We start from the raw sequence: 16,198 nt of genomic DNA on the forward strand, positions 1-16,198 counted from the left end.
TCAGAGTTCGTCGATATCAAAATTTCAAAAAACGCATATGGTTCGAGTGCTTCCATTTCTACTGCATCATAGTCAGACAATTTTGCTCAGGGTTCTGAAGTGTCAGAGCCGGGCAACATGAGCCGTGATTTGCTACTACATTTTAAAGTCAACGTTATTATTTTTTTCGTTATCATTTTGACGTGTTATTATTTTTTTTTTTTGGGATCTCATTATAGTCCATATTAATATGTAGAGGTGCATTTTACTTTTGTATGCATAATTTTGCTCGTTTTATGCGATCAAATATATTTAAGTTATGTAAATGTAACTCCACTTATTTGTATTGTCTTGTCTTAACATTTGATCTTTAATTTTGTTGATAAAATAACTAATTCTGCAACACAAATTATTAATTTTAATAAAAAATTTTCAAATAAGCTGTTTACAAAACACACGAACCAAACAACTCAACAACTTATTCAGAACAGGGGCAGATTGATCATTTCTCCAGAATCAGCTGCTCTCAAAACACACTAACCAAATAACCAGTAGGATTATCATGATAAGCTGCCCATCAACAGATTATCATGATAAGCTGTTTATCAGCAGAAGCTGGATAAGCTGCAGCTGGCCCAATAAGACCCTAAATTTTTCGAAAAATATTTATGATTTATTATATATATAGACTCACACTAACACACACACACACACTATTTATAAAAAAGATATCAATTCTCCAATTTCGGACGTATACGGTTTCGTTTTCTTATTCCCGACCGAAACGGGAAAAGAGGCACGGTTTCATTTCTACTGCACGGAACAGAGCGAATCTGTAGCGAACCCCTTTCTCTGCCACAGAAAGCGTTAAAGGGCGCTTACCGCTTCAATGGCATCTCTTGCTATCTTCAGAGCTCTAAGAAATCGACGCTTCTCTTCAATTTCTCCTTCTGCAATACCTTGCTCTCGGTCGTTCTCTAGACTTGTAAGCGTCTTCAAAACTTCAACGCTGACTTATGGTTATCATATATTACCTTTATTGGTTATTCGGCCTGTATTGAAGCGGACAGCGTGGTAATTCTAGTAGAATGCGCTTGGATAGACAGCTGATGAACGCTTGTGAAGCACAATTGGTTGCATGTTTAGAAGATACTATGGGTTTCTGTTACGATGGTAGAAAATGTGGTTTGGAGACATGGGCAAGGGAAGTATATGTTATATTGCTAGAAATGGGGAATGACCTTGAAAATTTATTTGGATAGAACGGCCACCTAAAAATGCATAGAGAATCTGTTACTTTCATGTCTATTTTCCGTTTAATTTCGAGAATGTACTTATGTACACTAGGTTTTTAAACCTTGGCCATGCAATTTAATTTGAAGAGGTTGGGATTGATTTCACCTTTCCTTATTGAAATTATTCTGATTGGGGTGTTTTAATGAATAGCATGGTTGGGATGTGCAGCTGCCCTTGTACAATTGTCGTGATATTAGAGAGGATAAAGAATGAATTCAGGTTGTGATAAAACAATTATGGTTTAATTCATGCATGATCTATTAAATCTTGTAATTTTTTTTTTAGCATATCCTGCAGCACTTAAATACAAAAAATTATTTGACATGATAGATGTTAAATCGGATTAAATCATTGTAAATTGTTGCCATATATTTTCAAAATTTACGATTGGAATATGGAAAATAAGAGTTGCAATGAGGAGAAGTGGTATAAATCTCTTAAAATTTAGTTACATGAGACTACTAAATTTAGGATATATCCTAAAACAAGAAAAAAAGGGGATTTTAGAAGATGTTATGATTTATGCAGCTCAAAACTGTAAGAAAAGATTTAGTTTAAGCTAAATCTAGCAATTAAACAGCCTTTTCATGTTCTTAATGAGAATCAGGTTGTGTTTGATAATTTGTTGGACTTCAAATGAACATCATGCTTACATTTCGAATGCTTCATATATATCAAGTAACTTTGGCTGCTTGTGTTGGTTTTTATTTTGTTAATAAAAAGGGAGCACCTATTGCTTGAGGCTTCCAAGTAATGTGAGTTATGTAGAGGGATTTTTGTGTGTGGCTACTTTTATTATTGACAGTCTCAAGGCTGTCTTAGAAGATTAAAGGTTGCTGGTAGGTCATCAATCAATTATGTAATTTTAATAATAAAAAATTAAAAAATCATGAAAACTAATAAAATCAATGAAATAAATTCAAATTTAGTTTTGTTAATGCTAGGTTGTTCTCAGAAGTAAAACATCACAACCTAAACGAATTGTAGTTAGAATTATGCAAGGTTTCCAAGGTCGTTATCTATATTTCATGCATTGCAATGTAAGTTGAATATGGTAAAAGGAAAGCAAGGGTTGGCTAGGACATCACTTGTAAGTGACTTGCCACAATGGAATCTGATTCTGGTGAAAAGCTAGCCAATTATTGGCTAGAAGGTTACCCGCATCACATCTTAACTCAATTTTGGTGAAAGTATGCATGGGTTATTAATCATTGTGTTTGTTGCTTTGAAGTATTGGAATAAGAATGTTAGGACAAGAGAATTAGTGGACACATTGATTAGAAGAAGAATACATATATAAAGTGGAAAATCCATGCCCATTTCAGAATTTTTGTTTATTTTCTTATTTTTAAGGATAAAAAACTTATCCCAAATTTTTTTATTAGTTAAAGTAGAGTAAAAAGCTGACAATGTATTAGTGAACACATGGTCCATTATAAATAAAGGGGATATAAAACCACTTATCGCCCAGATTCTGTACTCGGAGATTGTGAAATGAGGTTTAAAGAAGGTCATAGGTTAGACTCAAACTTGTGAACTCTAGCATGGATACTATGCAGCATACTCTTTAAAATTGGTTGCACAAAATTTTTTTGGAACTGGTAGGAACTTGCTTTGAACAAGGAAATTGATTTTTCAATGGAGCACTTAATGAATTTCACTTATTTGTAGACATGTTAAAAAAATGCTAACCAGTTTGCCCTTTTGTATATGTATAAAAATAATTAAAGGGCTGTCTGTGAATGCTGGGCTGATTTTTTTTTTTTGGCTGTAGTTGACAATAAAGGTTGGAAGGAGTGTTTGTTTGTGGTATGGGGAGAGGAAGATGGAATTAGGGAGTGGACTTAAGAGCATTGGAATTTTTTTTTTTTTTCCGCTTGACAAACTCAATCCAATAAGGAACAACCTTAGCTTTCACTCCAAAATTTAGGAATAACTGTATCCTTTCTAAACTAACTTCATAAAAGATCGAAATTTAATTGAAAATAAAATCTTATCAAAAACTTGTTTAAAATTCAAAAGTCATTGTTATTCTACTATTATTATCACCATCCAACAATACAAATTTTTTATATCTTGATTTTCATCAACTATTCAATTGAAAATCCTCCATTGCCTGTGGATTTTTGATGGCTTGGTCTTTCTAACCTTTTGATTTGAAAATTTATTTATAAAATCATGCCGGATCACAACACCCCATTACAACTTATTACTTTTATTCTTGGGTTCATAATTTTGTTGTGTAATGGTCATCCTTTTAAAAAATATTGTGGATCCTAACTGGTATGTAGTGGTGTAAGCGAGCTCAAGGCTTGTTTGTGTTCGGCTCGTTTGAATTTTTGTTGTTTGTGTTCGGCTCGTGTTTGAAATTGCTCGAAAATAGCCTATCGTATTCGACTCGATGAGTTCAAAATATGTTTGAAATAGACTCGTGTTTGGCTCGTTAAAATCGACAAGCTTATTTTTACGTTTAAATTTTAATTTTCAGAGCTCCATTTACCTTTTAATTAGAACTTAAAAGGGGATTCTTCACTTCTTACAGATGTGTGATTAAAATGAAGAAGGGGTGGGGCTGAAAAAAAAGTGGCAGGACCATGGGAGTTGTGATAGCAATAGGGCTGTCAAAAAAGGAAAATGACAACAAAAATTTTGAAACTTGGGTGGTTGAGGCGGGATTTTAGCAAATTTAGATGGCCTTTTACATACATAATACCCATTTTTTCGTATTTACATTGTCTAAACTAAATAAAGAAAACACAGAAGTGGGATTTGTAAAAAAATTATGGGCATTTACATACATACCGCCTAATCTTATGTATTTATAGATCTAACATCTAAATTTTGTTTATTATAATTATACAAATAAATTTTTTGATGTCATATTAAGTATACAATTATTTTAACTTTTATGTTTTATTTATTTATTATTTAAATATTTTGGCTCGTTTATAAATCGAGCTAAAAGAGTTTTTCGTGTTTGACAAACGAATCAAATACAAGCTATTTAACGAACCGAACACGAGTTGTTCGCGAAGGACGAGCTTTTTTGACAACCCAACTGGTATAATACTGTTTTATATTTTTCAACAGGAAGAGAGCTCTTGACTCCGTGTTGGAATCCTTTGGTCTTATGTTATTACCATTTCGTCTAAAGATGGAACAATTAAGTGACTATACTTTTTTTCTTTTTTAATAAGCACAAATTTATGTTGCTTCTTATGAAATATATCATCCCTATTCCATACATATGATTTACCGAGAATTAAATGACACATTTAGTGGTATAAATTGACAAACTATCCCATCAATAAAGCATACGAATGTTGTGTAGTGCTAACTCTCATTTCTCCCCCAAAGCTATCGATATAAGATTTTTTTCACCATATGAAATCCAATAATGACATTAATTTTGGTTGATTTCACCCAAAGGTTAAAATGGAATAGTTCTTCCTTGAGAGTATACAGTTAAGTAACATTACGCATTTGAAATCAACTCAAAAATTAAAGTTTTGAATACTGAGTAGTGATTAACCCTAGTCTCAAATAAGGTTACAGAGGTAAAGTTTTTTTCACTATCTAGTTCCAGCATGGCATCAATGATGTAAAATCCACTTGAAGTTTCAGGTGGACTAATTCTTCCTAGCTTCCTTATTAGTACTTGGATGCAATATCAAGGACAGCAAAATTTGAATTTGTCACTCCTCTTACCTTAATCCTTCTGAAGTTTCTCTTCCCATTTTGATCTTTTTTATGAATATGAATTCATGTAATCCTTAAGCTATTGCCTGTGTTTTGTGTAATAGCGACACAATGGTGTATTGTTTTACTGCTATGCTATTTTTGTGCAGTGGAAAATATTTTGGCTCTACTTAAGTGCTATAGCTTTTATGCTGACTTTGATGGTATCGATAATTAGAAAAACTTAAATTATATGTGATGGCTTTTATGAAGCCTTCATAGTTTAGGAGCACATTTTTTTCTTACAACAACAACAACAACAACAAAGCCTTAATCCCACTACGTGGGGTCGGCTACATGAATCCTTTTTCTCCATTGCGTTCTATTTAGTGTCATATTTTCATTTAGTTCTAATAAATTAAGATCATTTTTTATACAATAAGCCCAAGTCTTCCTAGGTCTACCTCTGCCTTTTTTAACACAAGTCGAATCTAAAACATCTACTCTTATAATCAGATCATCAGATGGTCGACGTTTAATGTGACCAAACCATTTAAGACGAATTTCTCTAATTTTGTATGTCACAGGAGCTACACCAACCCTATCACAGATATATTCATTTCGCATGTTGTCTCTAAGTGTAAAGCCACTTATCCACCCAATCATTCTCACCTCGACAACACTTATCTTATTATTATGCTTTTCTTTTAAAGGCCAACATTCAACGCCATAGAGCAATACAGGTCTTACCACCGTCTTATAAAATTTTCCTTTCAGTCTAAGCAGTTTTTTTCTATCAAGCAAAAGGCCCGGAGCATTCCTCCACTTCAACCAAGCAACTTGAATTCTACTATTAACATCCCCATCTATATCACCATCGCTTTGAACAACAGACCCAAGATATCTAAATCGTTCACACTTTTTAATAATCTGATCACCCAAAGTCACACTGCTGTCTCTAGAGCTACTACTACTAAAATTACATTCCATGTATTCAGTTTTAGTTCTACTTATTCTACTTAAATGAAGGCCTTTAGACTCTAATGTAGACCTCCATAATTCAAGTTTTTCCTGGGCTTTTTCTCTCGTTTTATCCACGAGAAGGATATCATTTTTTCTTAATTAAAAAAAAAATTGCTAAAGCAGTTGTTTGCCTTATATTTTCATCTTATATTCTTATACATTTTTGGTTGTTATCCTAATTCAAAATTCGCCTCTGAATCCACTTTTCTTTTTCATTTCAAGTGTGATAGAATCGAGCTTTTGATGATCTCTAAACTCTAAACCATAGATCATAGTTTTTATATTGAGTTTCAAAATGTTTAAGCTTGTAAGCATAATTTTAAATGAGCCTATTTTTTCCTATGCAGAAAATCATAAACCATGAATATATTTCAAGAACCTTAGATCAACTGTCTATTATCTTACCTTTAATTATCCATTATAGTAGATCAAATTCAACTTCGCTTCTTCCTTGCCTTCTTTCCAAATTCTCTCTTTGTTGATGGATTCTCCTTGACAGGTTATTGTTTTCTATATGATGGCCTTCTTTTGTCTGGATAGGGAGTGATGGAGCAATGTTGAAGATACTATATATTAATAGCAAGAGCTGGCCATTTGTTCCTTCATCATGACCATCTGATAAGACGCTTGGTTATCTCTATTTTAATGTTAATAAGTCATTCTTTAATTGCTTGTAATGTCTCGTAGTCATAGTTCTCAAGTCCCATAGAATTAAGAAGATTTTTCTCCTACTCTTTAATTTAACATAAAATTTTTTCCTCTAGGGTGGAATAAATGATCTGAAGAATGAAGTATGACTTAGAATTTGATGTCCTAAAGACTTCTGGAATCGCTAGGTGTTTTTTTGGACAAGTTTTTTATGAAACACTAGGATGCCTAAAGGTTTTTCCACTGCGTATAGCGAGTGTACTCACCATTTTTAATCCAAAACTGCGGTAAACAACCACACGATTTGTTGTTTTCTGATTTTTCCAGTCTGTTAGCAAGACAACCCTGTAGTTTTGAACTTCCGTCATTGAATTCAGTTATACAGTTAAAACTGCAATCAGAGCATGGTGATGCATGCTGAGCTGATTGTCATTGGCTGCAGGTGATAGGCAGAACCAGGAGTGCTGTTTCATGGTATGGAGGCTAGGGGAAGAGAAGAAAAGAGAGACTTAGGAGTGGATTGGGATAACCTTTTAGTTTCCATTGGAATAAATAACCTATTTGACACCGGGTGTTTAGGAAGCGGATCTAGTGGGGAGATGATTGTGGAATGACAAGGGAATGAGAATATGTGAGGTTGACGATGTTTGGATTGGGATAGGAGTCTTTTCTGAGTGAAAACAGCGGAAAAAAGCATGAGAAGGTGACGTACGAATGAGGATGAGGTTCATCATCTGTTTTGCACAAGCGGCATATATATCACTTGCAAAAGAAAGATGATACAACACTCCTTAGGGTAGAATCAGAGAATACAATCTCCAACATATAGAAAACAAAGCTCATGTTCCAAAACTGCCAAAATACAACATATATAAAGAAAATAACCCTAATTAGTAATAGAGAAATAGAAAAAAGCTAGAAAAGGAAACACTATAGCTGAAATTTTAAAACTGATCGGGATAGTGCTGTTCGGCTGGCTTGTGATCTCAGAAACTCACTTTTCCACAGTATCACAAAATTCCTGCTATCAGGATTGCAGGATTGGAACAATTTTTATTCATAACTTAATAATTTAGGAAATTGTCCTTCCTAAAGTATGTTCATAAAAAAAGGAAGTTCAAAATCAAAATATAAACCTATTCCAATTAAGCTCAAAGTAAAAAGTCATGTTCATCTAGTTATCCTTATTATCATTCGATGCTTCAAAATGTTAATTATAAAGCATCTCATTGGCGATTCATCTTTATTTTTGGACTTTTGATAACTTGATTTTTTTATTCAATATTGTGATATGAAAATTTCTTTCAATAAGATCGGGATCAATATCGCCTGAGCCATGCAAACCTTCAGGGGAGTTGACATACTATTTTATGTTAGTTTAACAATAGAAATTTTCTTGGATTTAATTGAATATGGTCAGTGATATGGTGATTGCTATTAAGATAATTTTTTGTTGAGGTTAATATAAATATAGTTAGTGCTTGCTCAGCTCAAGTTGTATATATAGTTTGAAAAATCGAACTTGAGAAGAGATGGTTAAGTTATTGCAATGTATTGTTGAGGAATAAAATAAACGGCTCTATGGGTTCTAGTAGGATAAATGGGATGATTAATTATGAGAATAAAATAAGAGATGGAAATGCAATGGAAAAAGCTATGTTTATTGTTCAACATTCTATCATTATGCAAGAATGTGTGGCCAACCTAAATTTTTGATAACATGGTTAATTCTCTTCAGAAGATTGCATATAAGTTTTAGGAGAGTTTAGAAACAAATCATATTTCTATTCGGAGATTTAGTGTTTGATCAATAAGTTAAAATCAATTATAAAGGAGAATAAAAAAACTGTTAACGTGCAATTAAAAATAAACATTTTTAAGGCTTATAATGATAATAAGAAAGATAAAAATCTCATAACTAGGTCAAAGCAATATACAAGTTAAAACTTTTGATTATTTATATAATTGGTTTGGTACTGAAAAGAGAAAAGGTGACATAAAATAGCTAAAGCATAATTGGTTTGGTACTAAAAGAAGAAAAATCTACTTTGATAAGTGACGCGGGGCTTTGTCCAACTGAACCAACCACAGGTTTAGCAGGACAGGGTCTCTGTCCAGCAGGAAGCTGAACCGGCCGACCCTTCAAGGGGCGGGAATTGCCGCCCAAACTTCCTCCTCCTTTTCATTTTCCTGCCTATCTATCTTCTATTAATATGTGTATTTACTGAGTCTAGCATTAACTTATGTTTTGTTTCAGATTTTTGTCTATAGGCTTTTTCCCCTTGCTAGGGTTGTACCCAAGGATTGGTGGTGCACTGGCTTTATGCTGCTCCTAGTTGGTGACTATCTCCTTTGATTCCCCTTCATGCACTCCCCTTACTTGCTTCCAACTGCCAGCCAACAACCGTTCTAGCCACTAGCCCGCTATTTCCCCTTTCCTCTTTCAGCAGCTAGCTGCCGGCTATTGTCCCTCTCTTCCCCTTTTCATCTTGTAGCAACCAACCGCCGACCTTCTCACTCCCTTCTTCCCCCTTACTTCTAGTCGCTAGCCCCACCTTCTGCTCCCTTACGTCTCCTATTCCAACCGCCCCTCTCCTTGCTGCCTCACTCTTCCCATGTGTCTCATCAGCCACCCGAGAGCCCACCACCATTTTCTGATTCAAACCACTCGCCACCCAACTTCTTTTGCCTGACATATCCACTTCAAAATCTATCTCTTACTTTACCACCTACCACCAAGCCGCCACCTCTGCCCACGAATACCACTCCCCGACTCTAGCCAGATCCTGATGTTTGTTGTGTTTTCATTTCTGTTTTGAGTCTTCATTGTAACCCTAGTTGTTTGCTTAATACTTGCTTTCGTTATTGTGGGTTTGTTAATTCCGACATCATTAAGTTTTTAAATGAAGAAACTACTTTGGAATAATATAATTAATAAAATAAGAAGTTATATTATAGAATAATTCAAAAAGTAAAGTGGAGTTAGTTCTGAAGAAAATCTGAACATAAATTTTTTGGTCCATAAACGATAATTAATGTGATTTAGACGGTTATGGGGAGGCTGCAGAGGTTTGATTAACAAATCTTTTCAATACAATATTGATCCTACTTGGACACTAAATCATTGAAGAAGCAACATTTTGTTACCAATTTTAAAAGCAATGAAGATATTCTAGTTTATGATTATGGATGAATTAAACTTACGATTTATTAAATGAAGTTATGGAAGAGAATAATGGAACATGATTATGAAAAAAATATATTATTTCTAGGTAATCCATTTAGTTTCATTGTAGGAAGATCTGCTATGAGAACTATTTGTGTTAAGATATTTGATAAAATAGTGTATTGAGCCATAGGTGGATCTTCATGATTGATTGTCATTAGAATTTGTTGATTAGCATTAAGATAAAAATGTGCTCGTGATTTGTATGTTTGTGGTTATTAAAGATATATATGATGGAATATCGACTAATAATAACTGTGGAGTGTCCAAAATAACCTTTTAATTACAATAGGATTACCTTATGAATGAACATCGAGTTCATTTATTTGGTTTTTGAAAATGTATAAAGGATTTTCAAAATGATGTGCCATGATATTTTTCTTTTAAGGAAAAACATGATTCTAATGAACAAGACATCTGTTAAAATATGCAAAAGAACATTCAAGAAATTGTTTGAAAGATATAGGTTTTAATATTATTAGAATCATATTAGCCATATTATATAATAAATAAAGTTATATTTAAGAGAGAGCAATTGACTTGTTAAGCGTTGTCACTTAACTATTTCAGAATAAAGCTAATTTAACTAAGTAGATTTCTGCATAGATATGAGTGCATAAATATCATGTAAATGTTAAAATATGTAAAAAATATCTTTTATAGTGCAAGATGAACAAGATAGATATTTATGTTGTTTAGATTACCTAATGACTTACATCATGCTTAAGTCCTATCCATGTTGCAATCATAGGGTCCGTTTGGGGCAGGTGCAACTTATCCAACTTATTCTGATAAGCTGACTTGAATGTTTGGTTTGTGCGTTTAAAAAATAACTGATTTGCAGTTATTTTTGGATAAATGATCATTTTGTCTCTATTAAGTAATGGTATTTGTAGCATAACTGTCTTGACAATATATTCAATACTGTAGAAGCATAAAAATAATACAAAACAATAAAGAAAAAAAAGATGAAACAGTCTTCACTTAACAATGAGTATCAAATTTAATAAAAAAGTATATTAAAATTACAATTAAAATTTAGATTATATTAATTTTAAAATCCAAATAAAGCATTATTTAAGAATTATGTTTGGATTGAGAGATAGAAAATTCGGAAGTTATAAATATATTTATTTGAATTAAATCTTAATTATTTTTCTAATCCCTCCCTAATTCCCTCATTATGGTAGCTTGTTGACTCCTCTCCGCACTTAACTGCGCATGCATTGGTTCAATATAATCGAATGGCTGAGGAAGAGATGAGTTAAGCTATATGTGACACTCCCCATCTACATGTTCCTCTATTCGCCCGCCTGGAAGGAATTCAGCTTGGGTATTGTAGCAAGGGGTGAGCATGGAGGGGCGAGCGGCTAACTGGGAGCCGCAGGACTTCCGGAGAGGTTTTGGTGAGGGTGAATCCCTCTTTCATGCTATTTAGTATGTTCATTTCCTCCCCCACACCTTCGTTTTGAAGTTTGCCATGAATTTGTGCAATTTTTCATTTATGGTAGCCGCAACAGTCGTCAAATGTGTCGGAAAAGTTGAAATTGGGTTGCGAGCTTCTGTAATGAAATAAACAATGGGGATGGGAGGAGTGAGGTGTTAAGAAGAAGAGTGATGTAGAATACGCAGGTTGTGAGGGATAAGGGCACAAGAGTAATTCTTCCTTGAACGCAGATGGAAGACGTGGGCCGCGAATTCGATCCCGCGGCCCACGTTTATTATAACACGCGAACCGCCGTTCCCTATCCGCAACACGAACGCACGAAACAAACGCTTGAATGATGTTTTCAAAACGCCGAACACACTTATACGTTGCCCTTAATAAACCCATAGTCTCAATTTTTGATTAAAACTAGTAAAGATTGGAAATATTTTCAATTACAGTAGGATTATGTTAAAATCATCACTAAGTTTAATGTGGTTGTATTGGTTATGGAGATGTTTATAAAGTATATTCCTAGTGATGTGCTATTATGTCTGCTTATTGCGAATGGTGTCATTATAATCAATGAGATATTTGTTGAATTACATGAAAAGTTTGATAATTTAGAAAATTTTTAAATGTTAAAATAGTTTAGAATTAGTAGAACAAAAGTTGAATATATGTTATGCAATGTAGTAGGTGTAGATCTTGATGAGCATTATTAAAAGCTAATATAATTCTTATGTATGATAATTTTTTTATATATAATGATGTAGATTTTGATATAATTTTTATAATTGCGGCTAGATGGTTATAATGTAGAAGGGCCTGAGAAATATTATAAGTTAAAGAGATTATTTAGGAAATAAAAAAGAAAAAAATTATTAAATTACAATTATGCTGATTATGCTGTATGAGCTCAAACATTAAGCCGTAAAAATTCAATTGCTAAGTTGAGTGCTATAGAAATTTGAATGTTAAAATTTGATATATGGATAAAGGAGGATAAAAGAAATGCATTCATTAGACAGGGTAGCGTCGAAATATTAGGAAGGAGTAGACCCAAGATAACATGCTTTTAAGTTATTCAAAATGAAGAGTATGTTTAATGCTTGAGGCATAACTCTGGAAGAACCAATGACAACTAAGAATCATAATGCTGGTATCAAATTATTGGGATAAGGCTAATGATGATGATGAATTGTTGTCATTCATCTTCCTGTGCTAAATTGCATTTATGGGCATGGACATTGGGCATCCAAAACTTGGCAGCTAACAGTAGAAGATTATGCAAACTATCAGCTCAAAATTATTTTTGTTTACAGAAATCACAAACTATCGATGTATTTCAATTTTATTTTGGGAGTCCCTATCATGCTGCAAGTGCTCTTTTTGTCTTTGTACATGGCGAGTTGCCTATTAGGAATAGAACTAGAGTTTTTCTTCTTTTAGTAGACTCAATGGTGATCTTTTTGCGGGTCACATTCACTGGCATTTTACAAATTGATAGATATTCAGGTATGATCTTTTGATAATGAGCGAACGAATTATAAATTATAGAGATTTTGTTTTTGTAATATTGCTTTTCACCAAATGACATTTCTTAATTAGGATATTTACATACATGCCAGATAATTCTCATATATTTATATATATAACACCTAGCCTTTAATATTTTTTTACATAACCCTATACTATCTCAATCATATCGAAACATATGTATGAAAATGTGTATTTCACTTAAAAAAAGTTAATATTGATGTTATTTTGATGTCTTTTAAAGATTTGGGTACTATTTATGTAAACGTGATACGAACCAGAGCCAAAATCAACGAATTACTTGCTAGAATTAGGTGGGAAGAAAGCAATTTAGGACTAATCGATTAATACCAAAGCAAATAAGCAAGATAAAATGGTATCTACAATCCGAGAGGTAGATCGTCTCTCCATAAACTCTGAACGCTGCTAGAAACAACAAAAGGAAAACCTGCAGGAAACAAAATATAAATCAAAAGCCCTCATAACTACCTCTCAATGCTCTTTTAAACTTTTTCCCTAAAATCCCTCTTACTTTCCATCATATACATGATTAGTGTATGATCAGGCCCCACTCGTGGTTTCAAATTATCCTTCTCGTGACAAGAGGGTCCCCCTTTTCAACTGGGCTGCTTTTGCTGGTCGTCTTCATCTTGTTTTTGTCTTCCGCCATCTGGGCGAGCTCTATCGTCTCCTGCAATCCCACGGTATTAATAGTCAGAGTGTTGCCTGTATTTCTTGCTTAAGACCCTTCATCTTCTCCTTCAATCATACTTAAAAAATTCCCCTCAACATTCTCGAGAATAGTTTGAATATCTTCCTATATTCTATGATAGTCTCCCCATAAAGTTTTTCTTCAATGTTGCTTTAGAACCACCCCCCCAGCATTCCCGACAATAGTTTGAATCTCTTCCTATATTCCTCGACAGTCCCTTCCCGAGTCAAGGTATAAAATTGCTAATGTAGGTTTTCTTTTCGAATAGCTAAGAAGCGCTCCAACAAGCAATATTTAAATTTCTTCTACACACGGATATGATATCTTGCCCCCCTCCACTGAAACCATGTTAGGGCTTTTGTCTCGAAACATAACCTTGTTGACATCAGCTTCTCCTCTCTATTTAGCCCATTCTCCGCAAAATATCGCTCGACCCGATGCACCCACCCAAAAATCAACATCTTCAACTTCCTATCCATAGCGTCACTATCCCAACTTCCTCCTCCTGGTGTTTTCCCCCATGCATCTAAAGTGAAACTCTCTCCGTTGATCATAGTCATACCTCATTCTGGTTTCTCTCATTTCTTCTTCGAGCACCTCCCAACCCTTTGGATAACCTCTCATTCATGTTTTAGCCGAACCCCCTCCAGCATAAATCATTAATCCACCCCCCATCAGAGTTTTAGAGGGGGAATTCTTGATGGTAAATGTTTTCCTCACATTCCTCACGTTCGATCTTTTTCCCTTTTAATCTGGCCACAGATTTTCTTGTCAACACTTGGTTAAGAGTTTGCAAATTGAGCTGCCGACAAGTTCTTGTCTTGCATCTAAATAAGCTTCCTTATCCTCTCTTCCAAGTTCTTGAAGTAGTTATTATGGAGGAAAATATTCTATCCCATATTTAAGTTGCCTTACCTTTAATTCCAATCTCTATTCCAAAGCATCAACTGTTCTTGCGGTCATTTATCCAAGATGGTACTATGATACTAATTTGATATGAATAGAAGCCAAAATCAGCAAAAACTTGCGAGAATTTGGTGAGAAGAAATCCAAATTAGGGTTAATCGATTAATACCAAAGCAAATAAGCAAGATACAAGGGTGATCTATAATTCGAGAGGTAGATCGTCTCTCCACAAACCCTAGATGCCCCTAGGAACAAGATGACAAAAGAAAAAGCTGCAGGAAACAAAACATAAACCAAACCCTAGCTAATTAGTCCTCATAAATAGCCCTTGAGGCCGCTTCAAATTCTCCTCCCTCACCCCCAAAACCCCCCTTATCTCCCTTTCGTATGCCTGGGGTTGAAATCATCCTTCTCATGATAGGAGGGTTCTCCCCTTTCGGCCAGGCCAACTGGTTTGTTTGGGCTGGCTGGTTGGGCTGAGCGGCTTCGGTCCAAGCCGGTCCCTCCTATACCAGCGTAATAACAGGTGTATCAAAATGCTAAAGTTTAGGGTTAGATATGTATATATGTAAGAATTGTGTAGCATGAATTTAAATCCTCCCCCTTAATTTTAGTTGAAAGATACTGACATACATTATTAAGCAGTAGTAATGTGGTAGAATGATTTTCTTAATTTTTTTTGTTGAAAACTCTAGTTTCTGCTCTTCATCATGGCCAGCCTTCACACAATGGTTTCAATCTATCATGATGGTTGACCTTAATCTTCTTTATGAAGCTTTGTGATTTACTTGACTTTTAGTTTTTCATTATGTATTGAAATCACATAAATGATAGAATGTTTGTACTGTTTTATGACATCAATTCTAGTGAAAGTCGTTTTATATATTGGCGCGGACATTTCTTTTTCTCATCTCACCATAGTGGATGTTGTCTTATTTCCTTCCACTTTTATAGCGGGTGGTACCTAGACATCGTATCATTTTTTTTCTGACGAGCAGCACTTTTTGATGTGCGTTATATGTTTTATTAGATTAGCACGTTGGTTTTAGGTGAACATGAAGGGGGATTTCTTAAACCATCAACTTTAAGTGCAATTTCTGCCGCAAGTTCTATTGGTAAAGATAATTCGATATCTGTTCTGCTGGGTGGCTTTGGTTCAGACCTCAAAAAAGCTGCTACGCATGCTGCATCTGCCCGACCTGTGATTTCTCAGGTGCCTTATTACTTTTTCTTGAATGTTTTCTGCCTGTTCAAACTTTTTGTTATTTGTTTTATTACTTGAAGTTTCTTATCCCTTTCAGCAAACAAATTCTTATCCACATATCTGGGTAGTGGTAATTTATGGAATCATATATTGATTTCTTATTGCTGAATATATGAAAGTCTTTGATGAATCTCCATTTGTTATCAACTTTATGCATACCTATTGCAATATTTCTGTTATGCCATTGAAATATTGAAGAAGTAAAAATAATAGAATTTCATAATAGAATATGCTTAAGTATCATTTTGGTACGTAATGTATGAATGTTGTTTCAAGTAGGTCTGTCCTCTCCATGCCTCCGCACTTTTGCCCATAAAACTAATTTTCTTTTCATTCAGCTTCTCACCAGAATATTTCAAGTTACCTTATATGTTTAATAACTAATGTTTTTAAATATTGTCACTTAAGCTCACTTGTGAGTTAGAACCCAAAAGAGTTTTTTCTTTTTTTTTTTTTTGATCTCTTATGCACTGTTGACCTCATTTTTAGTGAGGTCTAGTC

General features: G+C 34.1%; 1 protein-coding gene across 1 annotated transcript in view; it reads left to right on the forward strand.

The window, feature by feature from the left end:
• Positions 1 to 750: 750 nt before the first annotated feature.
• LOC110022290 (electron transfer flavoprotein subunit alpha, mitochondrial) overlaps positions 751 to 16,198 on the forward strand; it is a 69,223-nt gene continuing 53,775 nt past the window's right edge. The window contains exons 1-2 of the mRNA XM_020721163.1: positions 751 to 964; positions 15,464 to 15,646. Coding sequence (XP_020576822.1) covers positions 869 to 964; positions 15,464 to 15,646 — 279 coding nt within the window. The 5' untranslated portion in view covers positions 751 to 868. The remainder of the gene's footprint in view (positions 965 to 15,463; positions 15,647 to 16,198) is intronic.

This window comes from Phalaenopsis equestris, unplaced genomic scaffold (genome assembly GCF_001263595.1).
Source record: "Phalaenopsis equestris unplaced genomic scaffold, ASM126359v1 Scaffold000002, whole genome shotgun sequence".
Classification (NCBI taxonomy): Eukaryota; Viridiplantae; Streptophyta; class Magnoliopsida; order Asparagales; family Orchidaceae; genus Phalaenopsis; species Phalaenopsis equestris.